Source organism: Durio zibethinus, chromosome 26 (genome assembly GCF_047325235.1).
Source record: "Durio zibethinus cultivar Kanyao isolate XHJ-2024 chromosome 26, ASM4732523v1, whole genome shotgun sequence".
In the NCBI taxonomy this organism is placed as follows: domain Eukaryota; kingdom Viridiplantae; phylum Streptophyta; class Magnoliopsida; order Malvales; family Malvaceae; genus Durio; species Durio zibethinus.
In genome coordinates this window covers 13,086,440-13,112,919 of record NC_143187.1, presented here as the reverse complement: position 1 = coordinate 13,112,919, position 26,480 = coordinate 13,086,440, and the positions used below count along the sequence as shown (strand labels likewise).

At 33.7% G+C, this 26,480-nt stretch overlaps 6 protein-coding genes across 7 annotated transcripts; 4 read left to right on the top strand and 2 right to left on the bottom strand.

The window, feature by feature from the left end:
- Positions 1-4,554: 4,554 nt before the first annotated feature.
- On the top strand, positions 4,555-7,141 carry LOC111275246 (uncharacterized). The gene is made up of 3 exons (XM_022860447.2): positions 4,555-5,031; positions 6,150-6,323; positions 6,651-7,141. Exons 1-3 carry the CDS (start codon positions 4,687-4,689, stop codon positions 6,789-6,791), a joined length of 660 nt encoding a protein of 219 aa, XP_022716182.1. The 5' UTR covers positions 4,555-4,686; the 3' UTR covers positions 6,792-7,141.
- A 310-nt stretch (positions 7,142-7,451) lies between these two features.
- On the bottom strand, positions 7,452-9,784 carry LOC111275247 (mitochondrial pyruvate carrier 4). Its single transcript, XM_022860448.2, has 5 exons — positions 9,628-9,784; positions 8,546-8,644; positions 8,268-8,320; positions 7,950-8,023; positions 7,452-7,741 (listed from the first exon to the last, which is right to left on the bottom strand). Exons 1-5 carry the CDS (start codon positions 9,680-9,682, stop codon positions 7,690-7,692), a joined length of 333 nt encoding a protein of 110 aa, XP_022716183.1. The 5' UTR covers positions 9,683-9,784; the 3' UTR covers positions 7,452-7,689.
- A 121-nt stretch (positions 9,785-9,905) lies between these two features.
- On the top strand, positions 9,906-10,847 carry LOC111275245 (mediator of RNA polymerase II transcription subunit 11-like). The gene is made up of 3 exons (XM_022860446.2): positions 9,906-10,042; positions 10,139-10,255; positions 10,480-10,847. Exons 1-3 carry the CDS (start codon positions 9,989-9,991, stop codon positions 10,654-10,656), a joined length of 348 nt encoding a protein of 115 aa, XP_022716181.1. The 5' UTR covers positions 9,906-9,988; the 3' UTR covers positions 10,657-10,847.
- A 1,045-nt stretch (positions 10,848-11,892) lies between these two features.
- LOC111275243 (putative carboxylesterase SOBER1-like) lies at positions 11,893-15,328 on the top strand. Its single transcript, XM_022860444.2, has 6 exons — positions 11,893-12,284; positions 13,149-13,201; positions 14,066-14,189; positions 14,271-14,392; positions 14,808-14,915; positions 15,005-15,328. The coding sequence occupies exons 1-6, from the start codon at positions 12,014-12,016 to the stop codon at positions 15,092-15,094; spliced, it is 768 nt and encodes a 255-aa protein (XP_022716179.1). The 5' UTR covers positions 11,893-12,013; the 3' UTR covers positions 15,095-15,328.
- A 784-nt stretch (positions 15,329-16,112) lies between these two features.
- LOC111275244 (uncharacterized) lies at positions 16,113-17,220 on the top strand. The gene has a single exon (XM_022860445.2). It carries the CDS (start codon positions 16,252-16,254, stop codon positions 16,858-16,860), a length of 609 nt encoding a protein of 202 aa, XP_022716180.2. The 5' UTR covers positions 16,113-16,251; the 3' UTR covers positions 16,861-17,220.
- A 4,138-nt stretch (positions 17,221-21,358) lies between these two features.
- Positions 21,359-25,744, bottom strand: LOC111274048 (serine/threonine/tyrosine-protein kinase HT1-like). Of its 2 annotated transcripts, XM_089755785.1 has the most exons (4): positions 24,585-25,707; positions 23,344-23,799; positions 21,809-22,069; positions 21,359-21,534 (listed from the first exon to the last, which is right to left on the bottom strand). In XM_089755785.1, exons 1-3 carry the CDS (start codon positions 24,999-25,001, stop codon positions 21,821-21,823), a joined length of 1,122 nt encoding a protein of 373 aa, XP_089611911.1. In that variant the 5' UTR covers positions 25,002-25,707; the 3' UTR covers positions 21,359-21,534; positions 21,809-21,820. The 2 variants fall into 2 exon arrangements, with proteins under 2 accessions (XP_089611911.1, XP_022714437.1); XM_022858702.2 differs by having other exon boundaries at positions 21,359-22,069; positions 24,585-25,744.
- Positions 25,745-26,480: the final 736 nt, after the last annotated feature.

Genomic DNA, 26,480 nt, shown 5'->3' with positions numbered 1-26,480 from the left:
TAAGATTGAAGTAGCATCTGATGGTTCTATCAACATGCAAGAATTGAAAAATTGAATTTTCACAGAAGTTGTTGGAAAAGAAAGATATGGATAGGTCTGAGGCCTTGGATTAGGTTTAACATCATCTAGCTATTATGGACGTAGCTCTCGACAATTTACATTCTCAGCAAATTAGTCTTTGTGAGATATTTTCATATTGAAAGAAGAGTTGCAAATTATGCAATAATATTTCTAGTAAATGGAAGTAGAAAGAGAACATGAGCATGCTAAAATTGAAGAAGAACATGCTAGAATAGACCAAGAGTATGCAAAATTTCAGTAGTTGTATGATCGATTTGATACTCTTATAAATTTTATGCAACAATAATTTTCATGAACTAATCTAGGTGGTTTACCAACTCAAGTATTATATTTAGTAACTATTTATATTTTTTAATATAAAAATAGCTTATTATTAAGTGTTAAAACTTGTATGATATTATTCAATAGGTTCTTGAGCATGCTAGTGACCAAGGTGGAAACAATCGTTCATCAAATGGTAATATTCCAAATCTATGCAGTTATCAGTTTCATATATTTTAAATTTTTTGATTAATATACTAAAATAATTTGAATGTTATTGCATGTATTATTAAACTTTGTGTTACATGCATATTTGAACAAATTATATATTATAATATTCAGTTTATGAATTTAAGTTTGTTTTTATTTCTTTTAACATTTTTATTTAAGGATAATAATAAATATTAAAAGAAATTTTTTAAAAAAGTAAATTTTTTAATTTCGCAGCATTTGTGTTAAAAAACATGGTTAAATTCTAAATTTAATAACGTTTGTACCATAAAACACCATTAATTAGCAATGTTTTTCTATACAAAAATCACTAAATTAATGACATTTTTTCTATACAAACATCGCTAAATTAGCAGTATTTTCTATACAAACACTGCTAAATAAAGCGGCGTTTTATGATACAAATACCATTAAATTAGTGACATTTTTTTGATACAAATACCACTAAATTAGAGGTGATTGTGCTTACAAATACCGCTAAATTAGGGATGTTCTTATAAAACGTCACTATTTTTTTAGATGCAGATATAGCCGATGCTCTTAGTAGTATGTATGGCAAACACCACAAATCTTTTAATAGCGTTTATAAATGCCGCTAAACATTAAAAAAAAAAAAGCCCACTAAAGACATAAACCCTTATGGTGAGAATTCCCATTCCTCACATCATAATTGGTCAATTATAATTAAAAGTAAACCCCTTTAAAACTACTATATTGACTATCTAATTATTTGATAATTGTTTAACATGTGTCCAAAAGTATAATAATATCCTTGTTCCTATAATTGACTAAATTTACTATAGTACCTCTCTTATTATAAGAAAACGACTATTTGCACCCTAATTTTTTCTTAATACACCCCAAAACTTTTATTATAAACTTTTAATAAAATTACTTAAATATCTATTAGTTAATTATTTTTTTGTCTCATTCCTAGAAATGTGTCTACTTTCTTATTCTTTTACAACTTTTTCCTTTTTCCATGTTCTTTCTTCCTTGTTTCTTGTTTCTTGTTCTTTGTTCCTTCTTTTTCTTTTCTTTTCTTCACTTTCCTAGAAACGTGCTCGATGCTTTCTTTTTTTCTTTTTCTCAACAAAAAATTAATTTGTTATCAAAATTTATAGCCAGAATTTCTAGAAATCCATTATAGAAAGCTTTTAAAAGCTTTCAAAAAAGTTTCTAGAAACAAATGTCTGAAAAGCCTTTTAGAACTTTCGCAAATGGAACGGATGTCTAAAAGCCTATAAAAACTCTCGAAAATAAATTTCTAGAAACCTTAGATTTATGAAAGTTTTTAAAAGTTTTCGGACATCCATTTCTAAAAACCTTTAAAAACTTCTGAAAATCCACTTCTAAAAGTTTTGAATTGCATCTAAACATTTTAACATGAAATCTTATGAAACTAAATATGAAATCAAACAAAAAAGCAAAAAGAATAAGTGATTTATCTTTGATTTTATGCTTTTTAACTTCAAATTGGTGAAATTTCTTTTGAATTTGGTTTGATTGGGACTTAAAATCATTTGGAAAAAGAGAGAAAATGAGAAGTGAGAGAAAGAAAGATGGGCTATTTGGATTTTTAGTAAATTTGTGTTTTAGGTGAGGGGTGTTTATAGCAATGTTATTAATATCGTATCAGATAACATTTCAAATTTTTTTTAAAATAGTATATATCGGTACAAGTTGTTTCAGTATATTATTTTGAATTTTTTAGTTTAGTATAAATATATTTATAAACATGTATGAATTTGTACATTATAATATTATTAATAAGCCATAAAATAAATATACAATATATTCAAATCAAATAAATAAGTTTAAAAACATAAGAAATAATATTATAAATTTTTCATAATAATTTAAACACATAATTTGATTATATGATATTTAAATAAATATTTTTTTCATATAAATATTAAGATAAAAAACAAAGAGATGAAAAAAATAATAAAAAATTTATGATTATTGAACTTTATAAAAGGAGTATAATTGTTTTCTTGAAAAAAACTGAAATACTTATAAATTTTGGTTTGAAAAAATAAAATATAAAATTATAAACTTTAGTTTGAAAAACTAAAGTATAAAAAAATTTAAAATAAAAAATAAAGAAGCTCAACTTTTAAGGATTATTTTATCAATTGATTTTATTTTTATTAGGTTAAAAATAGTTAAGTAACAAAATATAAGTTAAAAATTACAAAATATATTTCACATTCATGTAATGGTCGAAACATGCTATTTCACTGAAATTTACCGAAATAGAGTCGAAACTAGTGAAAACAACTGATATTGTTCGGTATCAAATCCAATATAAAAAATTATCCTTAGATGTATAATATTTTGATATAACTACAATGTACCGGTCGATACACTTAGTATCGAAACGAAATTAACAACTATGGTTTATAATAAAAAATAAGGTATTAAAAATAATGGGTGTGTTGAATAATTATCGGGGTGCAAATAGTAGCTCTCCTATTATAATTGACTAAAATTATTATAATACTCCTCAAATCATAATTACAAAAATGCATCTCATACCATAAATTGATCAAAATTACTATAATGGCCCACCTACCATAATTATGGAATGACATGTGACATATTGTTTGAAACTTACTATAATATTCTTATTAAATGACACATTAAATTTTATTATAATATAAAATTAACTACATATTAATTACTAAATACTTTTACCATTGTTTCATGACAATTATATAAAATTTAACTACATATTAAATTACTATAATAAAATAAATCTATATAATATATTAAAAGTAATCTCTTAAAAAAATTACTATAATGCTCCGCTAATTAATTGATTAGTAGATGACTTGTCCAAATTTAATATAATACTCTTTCTTTCATAATTAGCCATAATTATTTAATACTTTTTTTAATCATAATTACAGAAATAATCTTTTCACATAATTTATCAAAATTATTATAATACCCTTTTTATCATAATTATGAAAATACATTTTTACCATGATTAGTCACAATTACTATAATACTTTTCTTACCATAATTATAAGAATGTCTCTCTTGCCATAATTGATTAAAATTACTATAATACCTCTATTAAATTATATATTAAATTTTAACAAAATATAAAATTAACTACATATAAAATTACTAAAATATTCTTGCAATTGCTTCATAGAAATTTGACATATGAAATTTTATGAAAATTATTATAATATTCCTATTAAAATACATATTAAATAAATTTCATAAAACTTAACTACATATTAAATTATTATAAATCTATACAAGATATTGAAAGTAATCTTCTATGAAAATTACTATAAAAATATATTTATTATTTTAACATAAATGATAAATATATAAAAAATAAATTTAACAAAAAATTATCAATCTCGAAGGGGCAAAAATATTATATGTGAAAATTAAATAAAATAAAAAATTTTCCCTTATTTTCTTTCTCTTCTCTCTAAGATTTTTTTGTAAGTTCAATCGACTATAGTTTGAATATTGATTGATTTAATTTTACAATGTGATTAAATTTTGTCCAATTAAAAATTTAATTTAATCAAAATAAAAGATTAATGACTTGATTGATTTACATAAAATATTAAAGACTTATGTGATTATTGAATTATAATTTAAGGACTTTTTTATCCTTTAACCTTAATAATGTATGAGCTCAAAGGTTCTAATTGCATTTATGTAGATAATTGTATTTGGTAGGAAAAAGAAAATATTTATGTATACATTAAATAAAAAAGAACTTGGTGATTTCTTTGATTCTTTCCCAAAAAGGAAAAATAATAAAAAGGATCACCCAATCATTACAGAAGCACCATCACAACAAAAGCACTAAAATTACCAAATCATAGAGATGGTAACACACGTTTAACGGTTCTGATTCGCCCTTAAACTAACAACCCGAAACTAGAAATACCGAATCCGACCCGAAATTTTAAACATAAAAGCATAAAAGACATTAATCCACCCGTCCCCTTGGTCCTTGGTGAAAACAAAGCAAAAATAGAAGAGACCTAAAGAAAGGGAGAGAAACAAAAATAGATTCCCTTTAATTTAGAGCGAGTCACGGCAAATTTGCCACCGATCTAACGCAACGAGTGCATGGAAGGAGTGGGGGCTCGACTCGGGCGGTCCTCCACTAGGTACGGACCGGCTACGGTGTTCACGGGGCCGGTAAGGAAATGGAAAAAGAAATGGGTCCACGTTTCCCCATCTAACAGCGGCAGTAGCAACAACGACAACAATAATCACTCTCAAAATCACCACAGCAGCAATGGTACATCTAACGGTAATAACGGTTCGCATCTCGTCCTTTTTAAGTGGACCCCAATATCGCAAAGCCAAAACAACAACAACAACAATAACAATGGAATCAACAATTCCTCCAAGGACGATGCTGTGGCGGCGCCCGAGGAGCCGCCAAGGCGGAAATTTAAATACATTCCAGTATTTTCTTCTTTGAGTTTTCATCAATTTCGATTTTTGTTTGTGATATAAAGTTTTTATAGTTATGTATACTTCTTTTACTTTGTTTTTACTGAATTGAGTTTCCTGGTGGTGTTTTCGTGTGAATTAGGATCTGATTTTGGTGTGTCTTGTCTATAATTACTCGATCTGTGAGCTGAAGTTTGGGTTAATAGTGTTTTGAAGGGTTTTTGAGTTAGCTTGCTGTTGGCTGCTCTGAAGGGTTTTAAGGATTTCTCAAGACTAATGTGACTGATGGATAGAAAGAAAGCCTGAGCTGGGTAATTGGGTTTTTGCTAGTTCTATACATTGACTCTGCATCATAGATTGCATAGCCAGTATAGTTTGGGTTGTACAAAGGATATATATAATTAAGCTGCTTGTCATCCTCATGCCATAGATTGCCATCCAGGGTTTAGAAATCTTTTGAAAACCAAATGGAATGATAGTTGAACTTTTTGAGTGGAGATAGAAAGGGAAGAGGACTAAGACTTATATGGTATATCGCTATTTTTTTTTCTCTGATTAGTCTAACTCTTACAACATCATATGCTCTTGCTATAAGCTAAACTTGGTTGTGGTAGTCCTTAAACCTATCTGATCTAATCTAGTATGTGAAATTATACTAGAATGATACATTTCATATGAAAATCTTACTGACAGAGCCAAATCCACCTGCCATTTGGCATCAGAAGTTTTGCCTTGGCGCCAAATCTCTTTAAGATCCACATTGTACAATTTGTTGTTTGGTTTTCAATTGCATTGCATGGCCATGATGCACAAAGTTTCTGCCTTTGTTCATATCAAACACAGAATACATGCTTTTGTCTGTTATTCATATCCATATAAAGTTTTGGATTTGGTAATCTGAAAATAGTAACATTCACAGGTTGGTCAAATTGCTTTGCATGGCAAATTTTAGGTGGAAATAAGTTCTAGGATCAGTTCAGTGTTCATATCTTTCAATCAGATAATCTGAAAATGGTAACATTCATGGGTTTGTCAAACTGCTTTGTGTAGCAAATTTAGGTGGAAATAAGTTCTAGGATCAGTTCAGTGCTTAGATCCTGTGTTCATATTTTGATTGCTTGGAGATGCAGATTGCTGTGCTAGAGGAACAGAAAAAGGAAGCTGCAGAAAATGAGGCTGCAGAAAACGTTGATGATGAAGCTAAACCAAGTCAGACTGACCTTAGTGCAGCAGAGCCAACTTCCAGGGGTGATGGTTTTGGTGAAAAACCTGACATTAATGACGTACCTATGGAAGAAAGTGAGGTGAGCAGCTAACTGTCAATGTAGATCTCTTTCCTTTGGGGGGGGGGTTCAAGACAGAGGCTCTTGGTTTGAGTTCTTTAAGTAACCAAAACCTAAATGGCATCCCTACACAGTTGAGTAGAGAAAACTGATGAAACTGAAGTCAATTTGATGTGCCACTTTTATTGCACTATTTTCATGTCACTGAGAGAAGTCTGCTAAATTTGGAATGCTACAAGGAATAGTTTCATTTTCTACTGATTTGCACTATAAAGAATGACTGCAATTTTCCATATGAGTGGAAAGGCTTGCCTCTGCTATTGACTTAATTTCAATTTTCTATCTCAGGAGGACAATAAAATAGTAAGACAAGATCTGAACGACAGCACTTTGGATTTGAGTTTGGGTTTGACAGCCCATGATGGTGAGTCTGGTTCAAAAACAAATGGACAGTTGGGAAGAGTGAAATCAAGTAGCGGTGGGACATGAGTGTAGCTGTGCTGGTCGTTTCAGCTAATATATTGACGCGGATGATTACTAGACATTGGCCTACCCATTTATGGCTTATTTCTTAGAGATTCAATTTTCCCTACGGCCTTCTATCTTGCAATCGTGTGTCTTAAGCTAAATGCTTTGAAATGGCTTATCTTTGTACCTTTAGTTTTTTATTTGACACTCATTTGCCGAGCTGACTTCAACTTGTATTAATTTGAGAACAGAACAATCTTTTTTTTTTTTTTTTGTTGGACATCCCATATTGTCTTTTCCCCTCTAGTTTTGTGGGACATCTTGGGGACAGAATATGTTGGAGATACAGATTAAATTGGTTCTCTCGATAATGTTCTTTGGAAATATTTCTGACGTTACACTATGAATCCGTTATCAAAATTAGTCCCAGCTGTCACAGCACACAGGTGACATGCCTACCATATCTAATGACGTTCGTGAGGATGGCAGGGTAGCTAAAGCTAGCAAGCAGGATATGCTGATACGAGTTAAATTCATGGACTCTGTAACAGGCAGACAGCCCATTAAAGTAATTTAAAGAAAAAGCAAACTTATCAATGAATGCCATAGGAAGTAAATTTGCAACTATGAAATCCTTCTTGTAAAAAGGTTTTTACCTAAAGACTGTAAAAGAGAAGTGAGGGAACAAAACAAAAGCATTATTATCCAATCAGAAATTTTTAGGGATTCAGTTGCTCAATATCTGTTGATGCCTCTACAATCATAATGAAAATCATCATCAAAATACAAAATTCCACAACAGAGCATGTTTGAATATTTCAAAGCCATAGAGGCAAGTGAAATTTAATTAACAGCAAAACAAGAAGGCAAGATGACTGATATTGCCGCAGAAAGCAAAGGAGTTTGGAAGATTTTGTCATCATTCTTTAACAATAGCTGGCTCTGCCTCTGCCTCTGAAAAGTAATCATGTCTGAACATGAAAAAACGTATAGAACAGTGCATCAGAAAGCAGTCATACCAAATATTAAAACAGAAAGCCAGACATATTAAAACAAGCAATTGCTAAAATGATTGGAATAAGAAGTATCTCTTTGCTTGCTCTGCCAATCGATCCAAAACATGCTACAAAAGTTCAAGCAAGGGAAGGGAAGCAGGTATAATTGGTTGAATTGACTTACTGTATTTTTCGTGCCAGCTGGTATATGCCTGTTCCAGCCATAGCAATGTTTACGCTGAAGAGATTCCAGTTTTTCTGCATTTTAAAATCAAGCAATGACTAAGAATCAAAAGCAACCCAAATATTTATTGCACAAGTTACACTGTAAGCCGAATCCTGAAGACAAGTGTAAAAAGAAGACAAAGGTTCCTATTAAGGCAGTAATCTAGATGTGAATCTACATGCACACACGTGTGTGTTCTTCATATATTTCTCTTTGATAATGTTAAATATCTGGAATTGTTAGAAGGCAGGCAACCCAATCAATCATCAAACTTACTGGAGTGATTACAGTGCTGTAGCGTGACCAGATAATTCCAGTGCAAGTAACCGCTGGGTACCAGAAAATAACAGTCAGAAAACTAAAGGAGGAACGCATCATGATGTAGGATTAAAAATGCTAAAATTAGATGCAAAAGAATTGAACAAGTCTTGAGGACAAATATAAAGAAGCAACTATGATAGTAGAATAATAGGACATGTGCAATGCACAGATATATTTTTTGCCAGAACAACACACAGATAAAGGTACGTTAAAACTCAGTAAACACCACACACCTATTTGCTGAGGGTAGGAAAGTTTTTCAGGTGGTTTAGAGAAGTCGGCTACATTGGCTATGCTAATGCCCCATTTAAACGTTGGTGCCCAAAAGTGAACTGAAATGAAAAAGCTGTTAGCGTATGCATGCTTTAAAAATTGATAATCAGAATAATGTATAAAGCAATAAACCACTTCTGCAGATTGTACATGTTATCTACAAAATATCTATTTATATTTTATTGATGGAATTATCAGAAGCTCATAAGCTAACACCTCACTTCCCTCCATCACTTCTATAATCTCAATGCCAATCATAGTTGCAACCATTCTTCACTCTCAAGTATGTAATATTTAATTCTATAGTAGTACTCATGGGATTTAGTCTTCTTTCCACATGTGCAGCCTACAGTTTATCTTAAATTGATTTGAAAAAACAAAAAGGAACTTGCTCCATATTGAGAATCTATATGGATCCGTTTCTTATCAAAAATTTGAAAGCCAAAAACTTGAGTTTGATGTTTAGAAGAAGTCAATCTTAGAGGGCATTCAAATTAAAGGAAGCTGCCAACAGCCATGTGATCTGTTGGTAGAGTACTAGACTCTTAGTTCCAATGATCACGTTCAAATCCTGGCCACCTCAAAAACCAAAAGAAAAAATAATAATAATAATAAAGGAAGCTCAACCGTTTGCACCAAATCCAGATTCTGGCAGCATCCTCAGAATAAAAACTTTCATCTATATATACAAAATAAAAATAAAAATAATAACTCAATGTTACTAGTTTCTTCAGCCATAAAAGTTATAAAATTTATCAAGCTATACGTTTCACAATTCTAGAAAAACAGATTAAGCAGAAACCCAAACACCAAACGACAGCTTAGAATCTAAAATCCAAACATAACTACCAACATTAGCTCACAGAAAATCCCAAGTCCAAAAACATGGATCTTGTCGACCAAAAATGATCCATGAAAAAAAAAAGAGACGAATTGAGATTTTGCTTTCTTCAATTAATCGCATAAATGACAATAAAGGATCTATTAATACGAATAGTTAATATCTAATTATCGGATTAAAAGAACAAGCGAGTCAACTCACTGGTTTTGGGTCCTGCTGGGTGGTTCCATAGAGCTTGAAGCTTGGAGGACGCCATGGATTCAACTCTTTCTCCCCTTTCACTTAACAAAATTTTTGGTCTAACCAAAAATGGAATTTTTTTTTAGGTTTCAGTAAATCTTGGTTGGTAGGATATATGTGCTGCACGTGTTAGTTCAGCTAGAACGAGTAACCAATAACATATTGCCACGCATTCACTGTTCCTTTTGACTTTCAAACGGCTGTGTTAAGATATTTATAATGAAGGGCCATACGGTGCGTTTAACTTGTCCGGATGAGATTCGTTTTAGGATTCTGACTTCGGAGAAGGGATTTTTGGGTTTGAAGAAGAAGCGAAGGTTTGATGGATTCTCCCACTCAGAACACATCCTTGCAGCGACTTCAAAATGTGGAAAAGGTAATTAACTAATTTCCCCTTTCAATTTCATTACTGGAAATTCATTTTTTACAATACTAAGAGAAATTAGCTTTTGGTGGTTTTGCTTTGATACAGAGAATAGTTAGGGTTTTGGAGCTGGCGGGAGGTGTCATGGATGAACTCGCAAATCCAACGGGTCCCAGGAAAGAATTTATCAACAATCATTGCCGTGAATTCATGAAGATGATCAAGGTTCCTGCTTTTCCTCCTTTTGTAACTCTGATTTATTGCATCTTTTTTGTGTTTTATTCTGGTATATTTGTTCTTAAGCTTGAATTGCCTGATAAGAATTACATTAAGGTTTAACTTGTTGTTTTTTGAACTTTGGGTTGAATTAAAAATTGAAAACATTAGTTTTAGTTTTTAAGGATTGAAATTTGTAAATAATGGGCTCATCTCTGTTTTGGGAAAACCAGGACATCCAAGTGACATTGAGGGATGAAATCAAGAGTGCTTGTGAGTACCGCCCGTTTGAGAAGTGCGATTATAGTTCGAGAATATCGAATGAAATCTGTTGCAAGAAACTCGAATACGTGCTTTCTCAGTTGGATGCGATGAAACAGACCATTGATGAATATCAAGCTACAATTTAAAGATGCAATGCAAGGAGTTAGATTGACTGCTTACTAGCCAGACAAGATAGACAAGGAGGTTTCTTTTCTTTAGTATAATCAAAGTTTACTTAGGAATTGTCTTAGTGAACAGCATGGCAATTGGCAAAGCTGAATATTATATGTAATATATGCCCTTTCATTTGAACAAAGTTTACTAATTTCATCTCTTATATCCTTTGTTGATTTTTCTTAGACATTTTTGCATGTTTGATGTTTTTGGTTGGGCCAGTAATCGAAAATTTGGCTGTTCTTTTTGGTTACCCCAATTCAAACTAAATTCTTTCTCTATTTTGGAGCCTCACATGAGCTTGTGCTAGAGTTATTTTTTCTTAAAACCATTCTCTTGATGGACCATCTCTCGGTTAGGGGCTTCTCTGTTGATCAAAGTGGAACCTACAAAGCAGCCCTCCTTAGATTGCTTTGATTCGTCCATAATTTTACTAATTTGATGTGGCTGATTTTTCTGTGATTTAATTCAAATGTTCAGTATTCATTAGAAGAGATCACTGAGCTCAGCTCAGTGCCAAAATAAATGAGATGTCCATCTGATTCTTTCTAGCACGATTATTTCTTGATTAAAGTTCCCATTACTCTTGCTTCCCCTATAGTCATCGCATATCTTGTAAACCACTAATAAAGGTGGATTAAGCCAACAAGAGTGCTCCCCTGCAGAAGCAGCCAAGGATGAGTTTCTTAGGTTAGTTTCAAAAAGTTGAAAGCTGGTGAATGATATTTGCATTGGTGCCATAGAGCCTCATTCAGAGCTTTTAGCACACTCCTGTACAGAAAAAAAAGCATCATGCAAGTTCAGTTCATCTTATTTCTTTTTGCAGCAGGGTCTTAATTTTGTATGGCAGTGCAGCCGAGGGCTAAATGTCATTATTACTTAAACCAAGGGAAAAAAATATTACGTTCTCTTCCAGTGAAGGGTTAGAGAGGGAGTAACCTAATAAAGAAAATTTGACTTGATTGAGCTCATTGATTCTATTAATATTTTGTTTCATAACTTAGATCCAATTCAAAATGAAGCAATATTCTGATAAGAATGTAGAAGTACAAGAATGCAATTAGAATTTCTACTTGATATTTAACACTATAATGAATCCTACTAGCTTAAAGGCCAGCATCAAAATTTAGTCCTAACAATTTTCCAAAATAATTTTGGAGAGGAAGGGGTCATTTATAACAAACTACTTACACAGGGCCCAGTGGGCTAGTTCGTTCGGTCGGAGCCTCCCTGGGAGGACAGGTAAGGGGCAGTTCTAGTCTTTTCACTTACATTCCAAGTTGGCAAAAATTACTGGGACAAAAGGGTGAGCATGGGACGATCAGAGAAATGCAGCCTCTATTGTTGATAAAGCCGACAGTTCTACTTGCGGTGACCCTCGGTAGCACCATCCTCTTCATACTTTTTTTCCAACCACGCCACCTGTCTTCTTCTCGAAACCTCGATTCCATGGCTGCGCGAAGCTTTGTTCTTTGGCTTCACGGGCTAGGTGACTCTGGCCCTGCCAATGAACCCATCAAGACCCTCTTCAGGTCTCCCGAGTTCAGAAACACCAAGTGGTCTTTCCCTTCTGCTCCTGAAAACCCTGTCACCTGCAACTGTAAGCCTCAGTATATACATTTGTGACGGATTGCTTCTGCTTTGTGATTTTGTTTTTCTGTTTTGAATGAAGTGGTACCTATGGGTCTGATTTTTCTAGCTTAATTAGAGTTTCATTGTAATGCGTGATTTGTTTTTCTATTTTGAATGAAATGGTATGTACGGATCTGATTTTTCTAGCTTAATTAGATTTTGAGTGTAATGTATGGCAGTGAATACATTGGGGAATTTTGGTGGAAAGATATATTGGTCTACAGCTGATTAAGGTGGATAATTTTGAAGAGTTTTCTGGTGGATACTGAAATTATGAAGAAATAATTTGGAGCGATTGACAAGGATCAAGTGCGGAAACCGATTTTAGTTAAAATTGATTGTGGTTGTTTGTTGATTTTAGTCCAATTATGAGATATTATTCCCTTGATGCTAAGAAGAGATAATGGGGTACAGCTAACAAGAACAAATTCATGGCAAAAGGATGGTTTAATTTTTGCATATGCTTTCAATTTGAAACTGCTTCATGATGGATCGCTGTGGGAAATATTCTTAGTCACCATTCTTTCTCGACCTGGATGCGAATTTAGCAATTGGCATTGGCATGAATGTGATAGTCTCTTCTTTTCATCAGTTGTGGTACTTTGAGAGCTATGTTCAACTTTTGAGTATGACTTGATGGCTCTTGGATTGGGGTTCTAGTACTGTAACAACTTGCTAGTTTCTCCTAAAGTTTTGTATCTCAGACAATGTAACTAGTGTCATGAATCAACTTTAGATTTATTCTTAAGAGAATGATGCTGTCCAGGATAGCTGATTATTATTCAGTATGATAGCGCAATTATTCTTCAATGATAGATTTTCTCATTTGCAGATGGAATGAGGATGCCTTCTTGGTTTGACATCCACGAGATCCCTGTGACAGCTGTAAGTTATCCTTGTTTTCTTTGCATTTCATTGATACCAATTTGATCTACAGCAGAGACATTCCTCTTTCAGATTTCATTTAGTTAGCATTCATATTCTTTAAAACAAAGTAGATTTCATTGTTAATTCTTATATAGTGGATTTTTCTGCCTTTTTTTTTGGTTTCTTATCTACACTTAAGTGAAATTGAGTTTTGGTGGCAAGAAATATTGCCTTTTTATTACGTATTAGTAAATATAAGATTATCTCATATAGGTACATGAGTTCAGTCTTTATTATATTGATTGTCTTTCTTTAATTTAATGCTTATGCATGTGTGTTTTGATGGACTAACCCATCATGGGTTGTGGGCTTTGTGGCACATCAACATTCTGCATATGCAATGGCTCATAAAGATGCAGCTATGTCACCCTTGGAAATTGTTATGGTTAATGATTGACTGAATTCTTTTTTATTTGCCAAAATAACACTGATGGCACTTTGCATAATCTTTTCACTTTCAACGTTTAAACTTCTATGTTGAGATAATTCAAATACAACATGCAAAGTGTCATCTACAAACACCTAGATTTTGCGGTCAACCTGTTTTCTGACCATAAGCTCTTGCCATTTTAATTTCCATAAGCTTCATTATAAGTTGGTTTTGCTCTGCATTACTTGCTGCGCAATGTGTAAGATGAAAGATATTTTCATTTGACTATTTGTCAATGTCATGCAAATGTTTGTTAACTTTGCTGTTACTCTTGAAACGTTCACACCATGTTACAACCATTTCTACCATTTTCCAAGATGAGGATGTCAGTGCTCTGCTCATGTTGATGCTGATTCAAATGAGATATAATTTGGTTTTGTTTATAAATATAGGATTCTCCAAAAGATGAAAGTGACGTTCTTAAAGCAGTTCAGAATGTGCATGCAATGATAGACAAAGAAGTAGCCGTGGGGACAGATCCTAGTAATGTTTTTGTGTGTGGATTTAGTCAAGGAGGTAGAAGTCTCTCTCCGAGGAATGATACACAATTCATTTCATTACTTGTGGTACGTTGAAAATTATAACAACTTCTTTCAGGTGCCTTGACCTTGGCTAGTGTTCTGTTGTACCCTAAAAAGCTTGGTGGAGGTGCAGTCTTCAGTGGATGGGTTCCTTTCAATTCTTCAATGATAGAAAAATTTCCAGAAGATGCAAAGAAGGTTCTTTTCTTCAAATCTAGCAAGTTTATCTAGTTTGCTTAATAATTTACCCCTGTAGCTTTTCCTGTCTTGTTTGGGGATACATTAGCCTGTCAAACCTAGATATATCAACAGATCTTAGTGCCAAGGTGTGGAGAAAGCATTCTGTGGATTGCATTCAATACTTGATAATTAATTGATATTTTTAAGATAGAACACTGGCATGACTGAAATATCTTTCCAACTAATATCTGAGAGTATTACTTCTACAAACTATCATTAGCTTCCTGATTTATGATGTCATGGATATAATATGTTATCTGCTGTTGATCTTTTGGAGATTATGAATTCTTCCTGAATGACAAACATGTCTGTACTGGAATTTCTCATCACTTTGAAATATGCTTATGGATGGTGATGCCTGAAACTTTTGCAGACACCTATTGTGTGGTCTCACGGAATAGCTGACAGAACAGTGCTTTTTGAGGCTGGACAAGCAGGGCCCCCTTTCCTTGAACAAGCGGGAGTAACCTGTGAGTTTAAGGTATATATCTTACACATTTTTCTGATATTCTGTTGCTTTTCATATGGCATCTGCTGATCTGCAGAAATTCTTTATCTATGATTCTGTAGGCTTATCCTGGTCTTGGCCATTCAATAAGCAATGAGGAGCTGTGGTTCCTCGAATCATGGATCAAGACTCGTCTACAAAGTTCTTCATAGAGGTTTGATTATCTTGAGAGCTGTATCTAATTATCGTCATTGGTTTGTAGTGGAATTGTCAATTAATTAAATGCTATAGTATATGGAAGAGTGACTTGTGAGGATATTTTTCATATTTTGATAATTATAAGTTGAGAGTCAACTTCTGTATTGTTGCTTTATTTAAAACAAAAGTTTCTAAACTTGGAGTACAGAGAAGGGTGTATGATCTAACCGCTTCCCTTTCATAGCAAATTGTTACCTACTTTCATATAAATTTGATTTAGGCAAGAAGGGAGATAGATGAAGTTCTGTGATCTCCTGGAATGCCTCATACTGATTTTAACCATATGCTACTTAGCGTCACATTCAACAGGGAATTCACTATGCATTATGTACGGGAAAGTGCCTTTACTTGTTTGCAGTAACCTTTATACTAAAGAAACTAGATCTTGCAACAAATTCTAGCGGCTTAAACTGAAATGAATTCAGAATGTAGGTTAGCAGAAGAGGTTAGGGAAAAAGAGTTGTGCCGGCCCATAGGATATTCTTACACTGCTAGTTAAATAGTTTTCTTGTTTGAATTCAAGTCACCGAGGCTGATGTTTGCCTTTGACTAGTATATCCAATGAAGAGATGGTGCCCAATACATGGGAAATTATGATCCTACTTCCTGGAAGGCCACTCTTTTTTTATGATGGTGGATAGAAAGATGAAATGGTCGAATAGGAAGTAGGAAGTATGGGTACTGGCCTACTGTGGTTGGGCTAAGCCCAGCTAGAGCCGGACCACTGCGGGAATTTTATTGCCACCAACTTTATTTGATTTCCTTACATTGACGAGTAAATAGGGGCAGTGCAGTGAGACAGACAGGGACAGACGAATCGAAGGGTAGATCCCATCACATCAGCGCACCCACTGCCCAACTGCAACTCCAAACGACGACGAATAATAGTGATGTATGACACAACTTTCATACTTACTGATGGCTGTACCATTTTCGCTCATTACCCGCGTCGCACTTGAACACTCCCTCAGGTTCCCCTAAACTACGTCACCAACCCCAATGTTCTCTCCGGGAACAATAAAACCCCAGCGAAGTCTAAACATTCTTCTTTTATTCTTAACTCGTGTCTGTTAGATAAAGCATTTCTCTTTCTCTTTGTTCAAATTTCACTATGAAGAAGCTCCGCCGTGGAGGCACGGTTCATCCATCACCTATCACAACCGATCATCTCTCTTTCCTTCCTGCTACCATCTTAACCCTTGCGGCTGCTCTTTCCCCTGAAGACAGAGAAGTTTTGACCTATCTCATATCTTGTTCTACCGACGATTTTGGCAACTTTTCGAGCCACCCCAAAAGCACCCCAAAAAATCCAACTAAAAGAATCATCATCAGCAGGAGCGATCATGACCATCCACCTCTTTTTACCTGTGATTGTTTCAGGTGTTACATGAGTTACTGGGTCAGGTGGGACTCGTCGCCAAACCGGCAGCTGATACACGAGATTATAGATGCTTTTGAAGATGGGTTGACTAAAACCAACAAGACAAAGAGCAAGAAAGACAGGAAAAAGAAAGGCGGTGGTGCTGATTTGAAACGACCCGATTTGAGCTTACGAAAGAACGACTCAATTGAGTCGAAATCGGTGGAAGAGAGTAGCAGTAGCGGTAGTGGGGATGGTGAACTTTGTGGGGCTGATGGAGAAGAAGGAACGGATAAGGGTTCAGTAAGGAGGTTTGTGAACTTCATTGGAGAGAAGATTTGGAATGTTTGGGGCCAGTGAATTTAGACGAGAATCGAGGAAAATAGGTGGGTTTAACTCATGCCTTTTCCTATCTATAAGAGAAATAAAAATGAAATTCTCAATCTTTTTAATTAATTTTCCCGCTTTTTTTTAAATATATATTTATTACACTCTTTTACAATGTAAAAATGGGTAGTTTAAATCTTGAATCATCATGTTTTTGTTGTTCTTGAAGCAACCTTTTGATAAAGATATATTTTACCATTTTCTAGCTTAAGCTCCCTTTTATAAATTACATATACCATAATCAGGTTAGTTAAAAGCTTATGATCAGTGTAAATGAGGATGAGGATTTGATCGTTTTTCCACTATGAAGCAAATTTAATTTCTTTGTTGTAATCTCTGTATTTCTCTCACTTTTTCTTCTGGTTTCCTTTTTTTTTTTCGAACTTTTTATGCATGCCGACACTTTTGGGATTGAAATTGGATTCAGTTGAAGATCAAAAGTCGTGCTTGATTTATCAGTCAATTTAGTTTTCTCTGTACTCCAATCTTTATGTATATGTAGTAATGTCAGAATGTTAGAATCTTGGATGAACATGTATAGTATGCAAACCTGGAGATAAAAATATATCCTAAGAAATTGAATCACTTTGATACAAGATCATTTCCATTTCAGTCTAATTTACAGTTATTGCCACGGCTTCGATTAAAGCAAAGGCACCCAAATAAGAATATATCTTAAAGTGCCCCCCTCCCCCACTCGCCACTCCAGTCCAAGCCCCTTTCTCGTTTTTCTTGTTCCACGAAGCCATTTATTCTTTCCGAAAATGTGATAAATCATAAATTCTTCTCTTCTTTCACGATATTGTCCTCTTCTTCATTTTCTTCATTGCAAGGATTTCATTTTTGCCCCCCGTCAGAGATTGTCATGGTTTTTTAGAATATCCAAATTTCCAATTGTGTAATTTTAACATATTTGAGTTAATTATATTTTTGGTATCTGAATTTTGAGAAAATATACTAATTAATATTTAAAAAATAAAATATATAATTTACATCTTAAAATTATTTATAATTTAAACTTTAAATTTTAAAATTATATATCATATTAACTTAAATTCTAATCTTGTTAATCATATCGGTTTTTATATGCAATGTTTAATAAATATTATCAAGTTATGTGTTATTCATCCATATTACTAATATTTTTTAATATAAATTTAAAATATATTATTTTATTTTAATCGTAAAAAATATTTAAAATCAGTCAATCATTTTTTATTACTTGACATTTACATGAAGGTTTTTACAAAATATTTAGTATTTTTATTTAATAAATAATATGAATATAACAAAATTATATTAGTTAAATATCAGATAGATTAGTTAAATTAATAATATTAAAGCAATATTTTGTATCACTTTTAACATTAGCAGAAAAACTAACAATATTAAAATTTGAATTAAAATAAAACATTATTTAAAAATTTAAGGTACAAATTGTACATTTTTTATTTTTTAAAATATAAATATATATATTTTAAATTTAAATATAAAAAATGTAACTAACTCTAAATATTTTCTTGAATGGAAACCTCCTCAAGCTATCTATTAATGAAGGTTCATCAACCTCAGTTTCCTCATTAATCACAAACTTATCTTATCAACCACAAAAAAAAAAAAAGAAAGCATTTTTCTTCTTTCTTTTTAATAAAATAGCCACTTGCTAACCATTACACCAAATGTAATCTATTTTGTGTAGTTGCCGAGTAGTACCAAAAGTCTACGAACTCACCAACCTTGCTCGAATTTTGTTGATGAACTATTATTCCATAGTTTGTAATTTAATTAATTAATTAAGTTGGAGTTTAGGGCAGATTGGAAAGTTGAGAAAATAAGTCAAATTCCAAAAGGGTGTAGGAGTGATTTAGTCAAAAAAGGATCAGAACATCTTTTCGTTTTGCTATGAAATATTATTGCACCCTATGCCTGTGGCCATATCTTTATCGACTCTTTCCATCCATTAATCATATTGTTTTTTCATATAAGACATTAAATCAAGAGTGATATCCTAGGAGACCGCATTCCCCTGCTTTTGTGTTAGGCCAATCAATACACAAAGAGCGGACAACTGGCTCAAGTTTCGGTGCGATGACCCCTATTCCTATGGCACGCATTCTCCCTCTCAAGTCCCAACGAAACCTTACTCTGTTTACATAATTTCAAATTCTTTTCAAATATTTGACCTTTTCATCATGATAGCGATTTCATTATAACTCCTTTAAATTAACATAAGGGAATTTCTTAAGATTGGGTTCTAATATCTTGTTGATGTCGTTTCTAAGTTTTCCATTGCTTGCATCAGCGACTAACCACTCCTAACTCTTAAATTTCACTTTGGGTTTTGTCTTTCAAATCCATACTAAAATAATCATCAACCATTTACCGTGGACAGAAGAGTGGGATGAATTCGATCAGGTCAGTACGACACAAAGACAGCACAGTGCTAGTTCTTAACCTTTGTGTCTGTTCCATTGAATGACCCGGTCCAAATTAACAAAACTTAATTAATACCTATAGCTTGATCTGTCAATTCACTTACCAAAAGTCAGTATTAGTAATATTTACGATATTGACTTTTTGTGAGGAATACACCCTGTTTGGACTGAGTCAATGGTCAAGTTCTTATCAATGGCCATTTAATCTACTACTTATTAGACCAGGTTAACCACAATAAGTCCAGGTTTAGAATAACAGTCCGGCTTTTTTCTTGGCCACACCATCGCCTTTGTGATAATGAAAGGACCCAACGCCTCCTCAAGTCAGACAGCCAGCCAGCCACGTTTGAATCGTTCTCTCCGAAAATGGCCGCGTGCAACAAAAATAACATAAAAGTCCATAGGCAGGCGCGTTTGTCCCATCATTCTCCATTTGATTAGGGCAGTATCCGAGATAGTGTGGTCTTAGTTCACTGTTGAAAAAAGATTTAGTCTTCTTCTGACTTAATATGCGAACGTCTTACGTGAAATAAGGGTTTAGAAAATGTGCGAAAGTGAAACATATGAGATTAATTAATCAAGATAATAAATGTATCATCTAAGAATATTTGAAGGGTAAGCTTGGCCAACTTTTTCCTTTATTAATGGCATGCATGTGATATTTGCAAAATGCTTTTCTTTAAAAAAAAAAAAAGCCAACGATCTCCAGGTTTAAAGAACCAAAACCTTAACGAAGGTACAGCCATTGAAGGATTGGTTCCTCAAATGTTTAATTTCTTTTGTGATTATTTGTTCTGAATTTGTAACCTGGAAGAAAAAAAACTTCCATTTGGTTTAAAATTATTAAAATTTAGAATTGACCTCAAGATTGTCCACCAGCAGATATCAACTAGTTGACCCATTCTTCCAAATCTTACCTCACATAAAGAATCAAAATTTTCTTTTAAAGTTAATAATTCATAGAAGAAGAGTTGAATTTGAAATCTTCATTTTAGAAGAAAGATATGTTTATCAATGAACTTATCCATTATACATCGAAGACTGGCTCAAAAACATGTTATGATATAAAAACAAATGCAGTCTCTAATGGAATGAGGTGATTCATGTTTATGACTCAATTTCAAGGTCAGGAAAAGTATCATGATCAAACATTAAGGTCGACTGAAGATAAAGTGGGTGAAGATTCCTCCTAACATGAAAGTTGATTTCTCTTTTCACCCTTAATTGAAAATTTAGAATTTTATTCTTCAAGGGCAGAATTACTTGAGCTAAGTAAACTTTTAAATTGGCCAATAGTCGTGTAATCTATTACCAATGACTAAACTTTTAATTTTAATAACCAAAATTCAGTATCTGACAAGCTGGGCAAAAAAAAAAAAAAAATCAATGTGCAAGTGGGTTAGGCTTCTCTTCTCTCCTTTCTTTAAGGATAAGAACTTGGACTTTCGTGGAATTTCCATTGGAGGATTTACCAGTGGATAAACAAACAGGCCTAGGCCCAGAATATCTATTTATCTTCACTGTTCCAAGCAAAGCACTAGCTATGCAAAGTCTCGTTAAAGTCAGTGATTTCTTCTCCAATAACAACATTTTAGAAATCGACAACGACAACAACCATCTAAATCTTATATTCTATAATTTTGAGGTCGATCTTATAAAAGATTTAAAATATATATATATATATATATATATTTGGCCATTGAAATCTTCTTACATCATTTATTTTTATTAAAAATAATTTTTTCACATACTTTCTTAACTTCTTTATATTATTTTTTATTATTTATATTCACTTTTTTCATAATTTACTTTTAGAAGCTTTGATCGTTTCAAAATGTAAAACTCATTTCTTTTAACTAATGTATAGATAAACTTATGTTTTATATGTTCAAATCATCTCAAATTTCATTTTTTTTTTAATTTAAATTATTTTTATTTTTTTAATCTCTTCTAATCTTATCATATATTTATCTAAGCATTCTTATTTCAATTACGTTCATTTTTTTTCTTTGAGTAACAACATTTTAGAAACCACAACGCAAAAATTAAACGGGGGTTTTCTTAAAATAAAAGAAAAAAGAATAATTCTTCGATCAGTACAACATAGTAAACAATAATATCATTTATACTAAGGAATCCGAGGTTCCACCCTTGTTGATACAGTGATGGTCTTGGCATAGCACCCCGAGTTCGACCCACCATTCGATATCTCCTACTTATATGATCAAAGACAATATCAAACTTACATTATCGTTGTGGCAGTTCTTTTCATATTGCTTTTCCACTGTAGAGTAATTTCATAGTGAAAACTGACTAATCAAATAGGGAACATAAGAATAGTGGGTACAAATCCTAAATCAATCTATGGAACTTACTTTAATAAGCCACCAGCACCCTCTAGCTTTGGATAATTAAAAGAGCATGAAATATGTACAAATTATTATAAAGTAATCTTGATCTTAAAGAGGGAAGAGGAATAGCAATACCTTCTAGTAGAGTCAGGCATGTACAGGTACAGATGAGCTCATAGATACACATCCCTTTAACCGTTCAAGAATGACATTTCGGCTGACCAGTCCTGAGTGGGAAGTTAATGGAAGGCCCTCCTTAACACATTCATCATACTTTTCCAGGGCAGAAACAATGTCACAGAAATCTGGCCGCTTCGCAGGGTTTGCTGCCCAGCAGCGCTTTATGAGGTGTGCAAGTGCCGGCTGACAACTATCTGGCAGTGGAGGCCGTTCATTCTGCCAAAAAAAGTATCAGCATTAGAGGAACTGCATCAAGTCCCAGCATTACTGGAATTAGAATCTGATTTGATGTATCATAAGGTTAGAACAAGAGGGATAGGTTTTTACAAACACATCATAACAGAACTGTCAACCGTATGAACCTGCCTCATGTCTTTGTGTAACCGAGAATGTATGAGTTTGTGTAGCATATACAGTTCAAATTTTGTTTCATACGTTACCATTTGTCCCTTACATCTGCTATTATGTAGCATATACCTTTCAAATTCTATTTCATATGATACAATTTATTCCTTACATCTCCCCTTCAACCCCTCTCCCCTATATAATCTGAAGACAGAGTAGCCTTCCAACTGCTAAGTGGCCAGAGGTTTCATCAGGCATAGATTAGGAGCAGTGCACCTCAAAAAAAGCATGCCAAGAGAAGTGTTCAGATTTCTTTTATTGGAAGCACTTATATAGTAGCTTTAATTAAAATTTGAGAGTTTTAAATTCTGTTGCTTGGATGAAGGCAGTGCAGTTTGGTGCATACCCAGTATCAGACATAGGTGCATTTTGTAATGGGCATAAGTACACAGACACACCACATGCATATGTTCATTGAAGAGTTCAATAACGAGGGAAAGGTTAAAGTAAACAATTGGAGTAACAAAGGAACTAGTAAGTTCCATCTTGCATGTTAAGTTCCAAGCGGAAGATGTTCTATCCCCACAAGGTTCTCAGTGAAAGCCCTAAGATTCTGAAAGCAGTCAGCTACTCGACGGTTGATCTTAAGAGTTTATCTCAGCCTGCTGTTATTTACATTTTCCATAGTGCCTACAGAGGCAGTCCAAGCAGAAACAGATCCTTGCCTTAAGAAACAAGAATGATTCTGCATGTGAAATCTACAATACCAGAAGAACCTACCATCGAAAGTGTGATCATCAATGATTAATTAGTGAAAATGTCCTTAATGGCCTGAAAAAGGGTCTAATGCAGCTTTTTTGAATTCTAATTATAGCATCTCACTGATTCACTAAGGGAGGGAAGAAAAGGAAAATGCTTAAAGATGATTCTAACTTAAAAACCTATTGAAGCATTTAATAAATCATCTCAACTGAGTCCATGGAACTAGTTGCTTCAACTGGAAGGATCATAGTTCCTCAACTTGGCTTCTTAATCTTATGCTGATAAAAGATCGTGGTTTGGAAAAGAACAGAAGCAGATGCAGTAAAGCCAGAGAAAGCCATCCAAAGCATAAAGAAAATTTGATCTTGCTATAGATATCTAACCTTTTCAGCCACAGCAAACGCAGCCTGCACCGGGGTCATTCCTTGAAAGGGAAGCAAAGCTGTTGTAAGCTCCCATAATACAATCCCAAAGCTGTACACATCAACTTTCCTAGTATACGGTTTGTCTTTAATCATTTCTGGTGCCATCCAGCGGTAAGTTCCCATGTTTCCTTTAGTTTCTCTGCACTGTGTTTCTAGACATGATGTACCAAAATCTGCAACCTTAACCCGCATTTCATCATTTAGAAGCAGATTATTGGATTTGAGGTCTCTGTGGATCACACCTTGAGAATGAAGATACTCCATTCCTCGGGATATGTCAAGAGCTAATCTCAGTATCGTTTCTGTTGAAAGTGAGTATGGCTCTTTCTTGTTCAGGTACATCCTCAGAGTCCCTTGTGACATATATTCTGTGATGATACAGTAGACAGGTGGCTTCTTACAAGCAGCAATAAACTGTAAAAGGGACAAACTTTAGCAAAAAAAGCTTCTACTTTGATCCATTTACCGGAGATAAGACGAAAGGGTTGATCCACCTTGTCCAAATATTCTTGTAAACAAGTATAAAATTAGACTGCTCGCTATGATATTAACAACAAAATTAAACGAATAGAGAAACTCCTGAAATTCACGAAGAAAGGCTCTAAAGTATGAGAGCAGAAGTACTAAAAGGACTTGTTAAGTGATCTGGCATTAAGGACTCAGATTGCTTTTCCAACTTAAGTAAAACCACTGTGATATTAATCAGCTTCAGAGTATTGTGCTACGATTGAAAGTTTTTTCCAGAATTGAAAACATAATGAAGTACGATAAAAATGATTAACAATAATTTATATCCAGCAAAGCTTCTAATTGTAAACTACCACTACAATCCCCAAAGGCAATGAAGGGTAAGAAAAAAATGTCACAAAAGTATGGTGCAGAACAGAGTTATCTTTAGATTACATGCTCCCATGCGTCAAGCTGAGTATAACAATTGGTAATACCGTCATAGATAACGACTCAGACCATGTCTTACATGATAAAGTGTCTTGAGAAGTTGGTGACAAAGTCTCTTATGATGCAAATTGGCATTCATTAAACAACTAGACATGTTCTAGTTAATGAAATGAATATAACAAAATCTAAAGAATCAAAGAATGTAATCCATTATCTTCAAAATACTCAGATAGAAAAACATCCTTGCCAATACCACGTGTGTATTACTATTAAACCATACATATTTCTATTTCAAGTCTTACCTGAACAATATTGGGGTGAAAGAGACGTGAGAGCAAAGCTACTTCAGACTTAAACTGCTGCTCAAGGTTGGATCTAGTCTCTTCCTTTTGGTTTGGAATCCTCACCATTTTCACAGCAACAGCTCTCTGCTTGTAAATTCCACGATAAATCCTACTGTGAGCTCCAGAGGCAAATTTATTACCTATAAACAATTGAGAAAGATCAGCAGTCCACTCCTCTTGATCCTCCGTTGAAACTTCCCAAGTCTCCACATTCTCGGAGTCCAAAATCATTGACCATGTATCCAAGCTATCAAATCTCTTCTTTTCCATGTTCTCCATAACAGAATTCAGCTGCGTCTTTGACGAGGAAGGTAGTTCCAAATGTTTGCTCTTCGATTTTCGAAGGCGAAATGCATGGAAACATGAGGTTCCCATTGAAGCTCTGGTCAGGCTTGTTTAGCCCTTTATGTGATATTTTGTTTAAGGAACCGTGTAGGAAACTTTATCCTGCCAAGACAAACAATCAAAAGGTATTTTCCTTCTGAATGTGTGAATTGATTTTAGGAACTGCATGAACTGATTCAAAAACATGGGTTTGGTAGAAGAATGAAAAAGAGAGAATTGATAAGATCAAAGAGAATCCTCCAAGTCTTTGAAACAGATAAGAGAGACAAGGAACCAAACTACAGGTTTCCATTTCACAGATTTTGTGGTTGAGAACAGAGACGGTAGCAAAGAGAATTTCATGGAAGCGCTATGAGATGCATATAGACGAATAACAAGTAGAGAAAGCGATTGTGGGATTTCATGGTTTCATGGAAAAAGGGTTGCAATGACGAGCAGATTCATGGAAATGCAGATATTGCAGAGAAAAGAGAGTGCAAATTTTCACGGCTTCTTTGTAACAGGATGAGGAGATTAGGTGGTTTGGCAGCAGAAAGATGAATTCAAAGCAGAGATTTCAAGGGTATCTCGTGATTGCTAGGGTCGAAAGCAAGACTTTTGAGAAATAGAGGAAAGAGAAAGAGATAGATAGAGAGAAGCTTTTTCCTCGAGCCGAATCCAACTCCCTCTCTTTCGTTTCTGGTTCTGTTCCTTTGGCATCATTAATGCTAAATGGCAAAGGTTTCATTTTGATCATGCTTTAAGGCTTTCACAATTGCATGTCAACTTCGTGCGGGATATATGCCATTGCCATGCTTTAAACTTTTAAATAAAAGATAATGGTACCTCCCAATATTTTTCAGTATTCACCACTCAAAAGTCATACAAGTGGCTCCTACATGTGTTTAACCACTGAGTGTCCACGTAGCACATCCTTTCGCGATCTGATTCTAAAATGACTGTTATAGACTTCAGCTGCAAATTGGTTTAAGTTATCGATGGTTGCAATTTGCATCATGGGAAATTACCTCTTTCAACAAGTTCCATCCCCTTTTCCCTCTAAAATTAAATTTTGTTGTTTGAAATACGGGTTTTAATCCCTTTCAAAAAGAGTCATTACCATAAACAAAGACTTACGAACCCTTGCCGATGATTTAATCAATGATTGCCTTTTATGTACTTAATCCTTGCCATTTTTTTTTATCCAAGGGATTTAGGGGAATGAGGACACCTTGCCATTTCGATAAAGCGTGATATTAATCAATGATTATTAGGTTTGATATTTTACATTTTCTTCGACGAGATATTTCGTAGACTTGATACAAGTTGGAATAGTTGGTTTCTAAATTCAAGTGACTTACGAAAGGTATCTTAAAGATTGGCAAGAGATAATTTGCTTTCTTTCGAACCCAAAAAACACAGTTCATGCATGCAGCTTTTTATGATGGCTCAATACTGAAAACCCAAAGAAAAGTAAATAATCAAGACGGGTGCATATACCTTGGAATGTGCTCAAGTTGAAGCACCCGA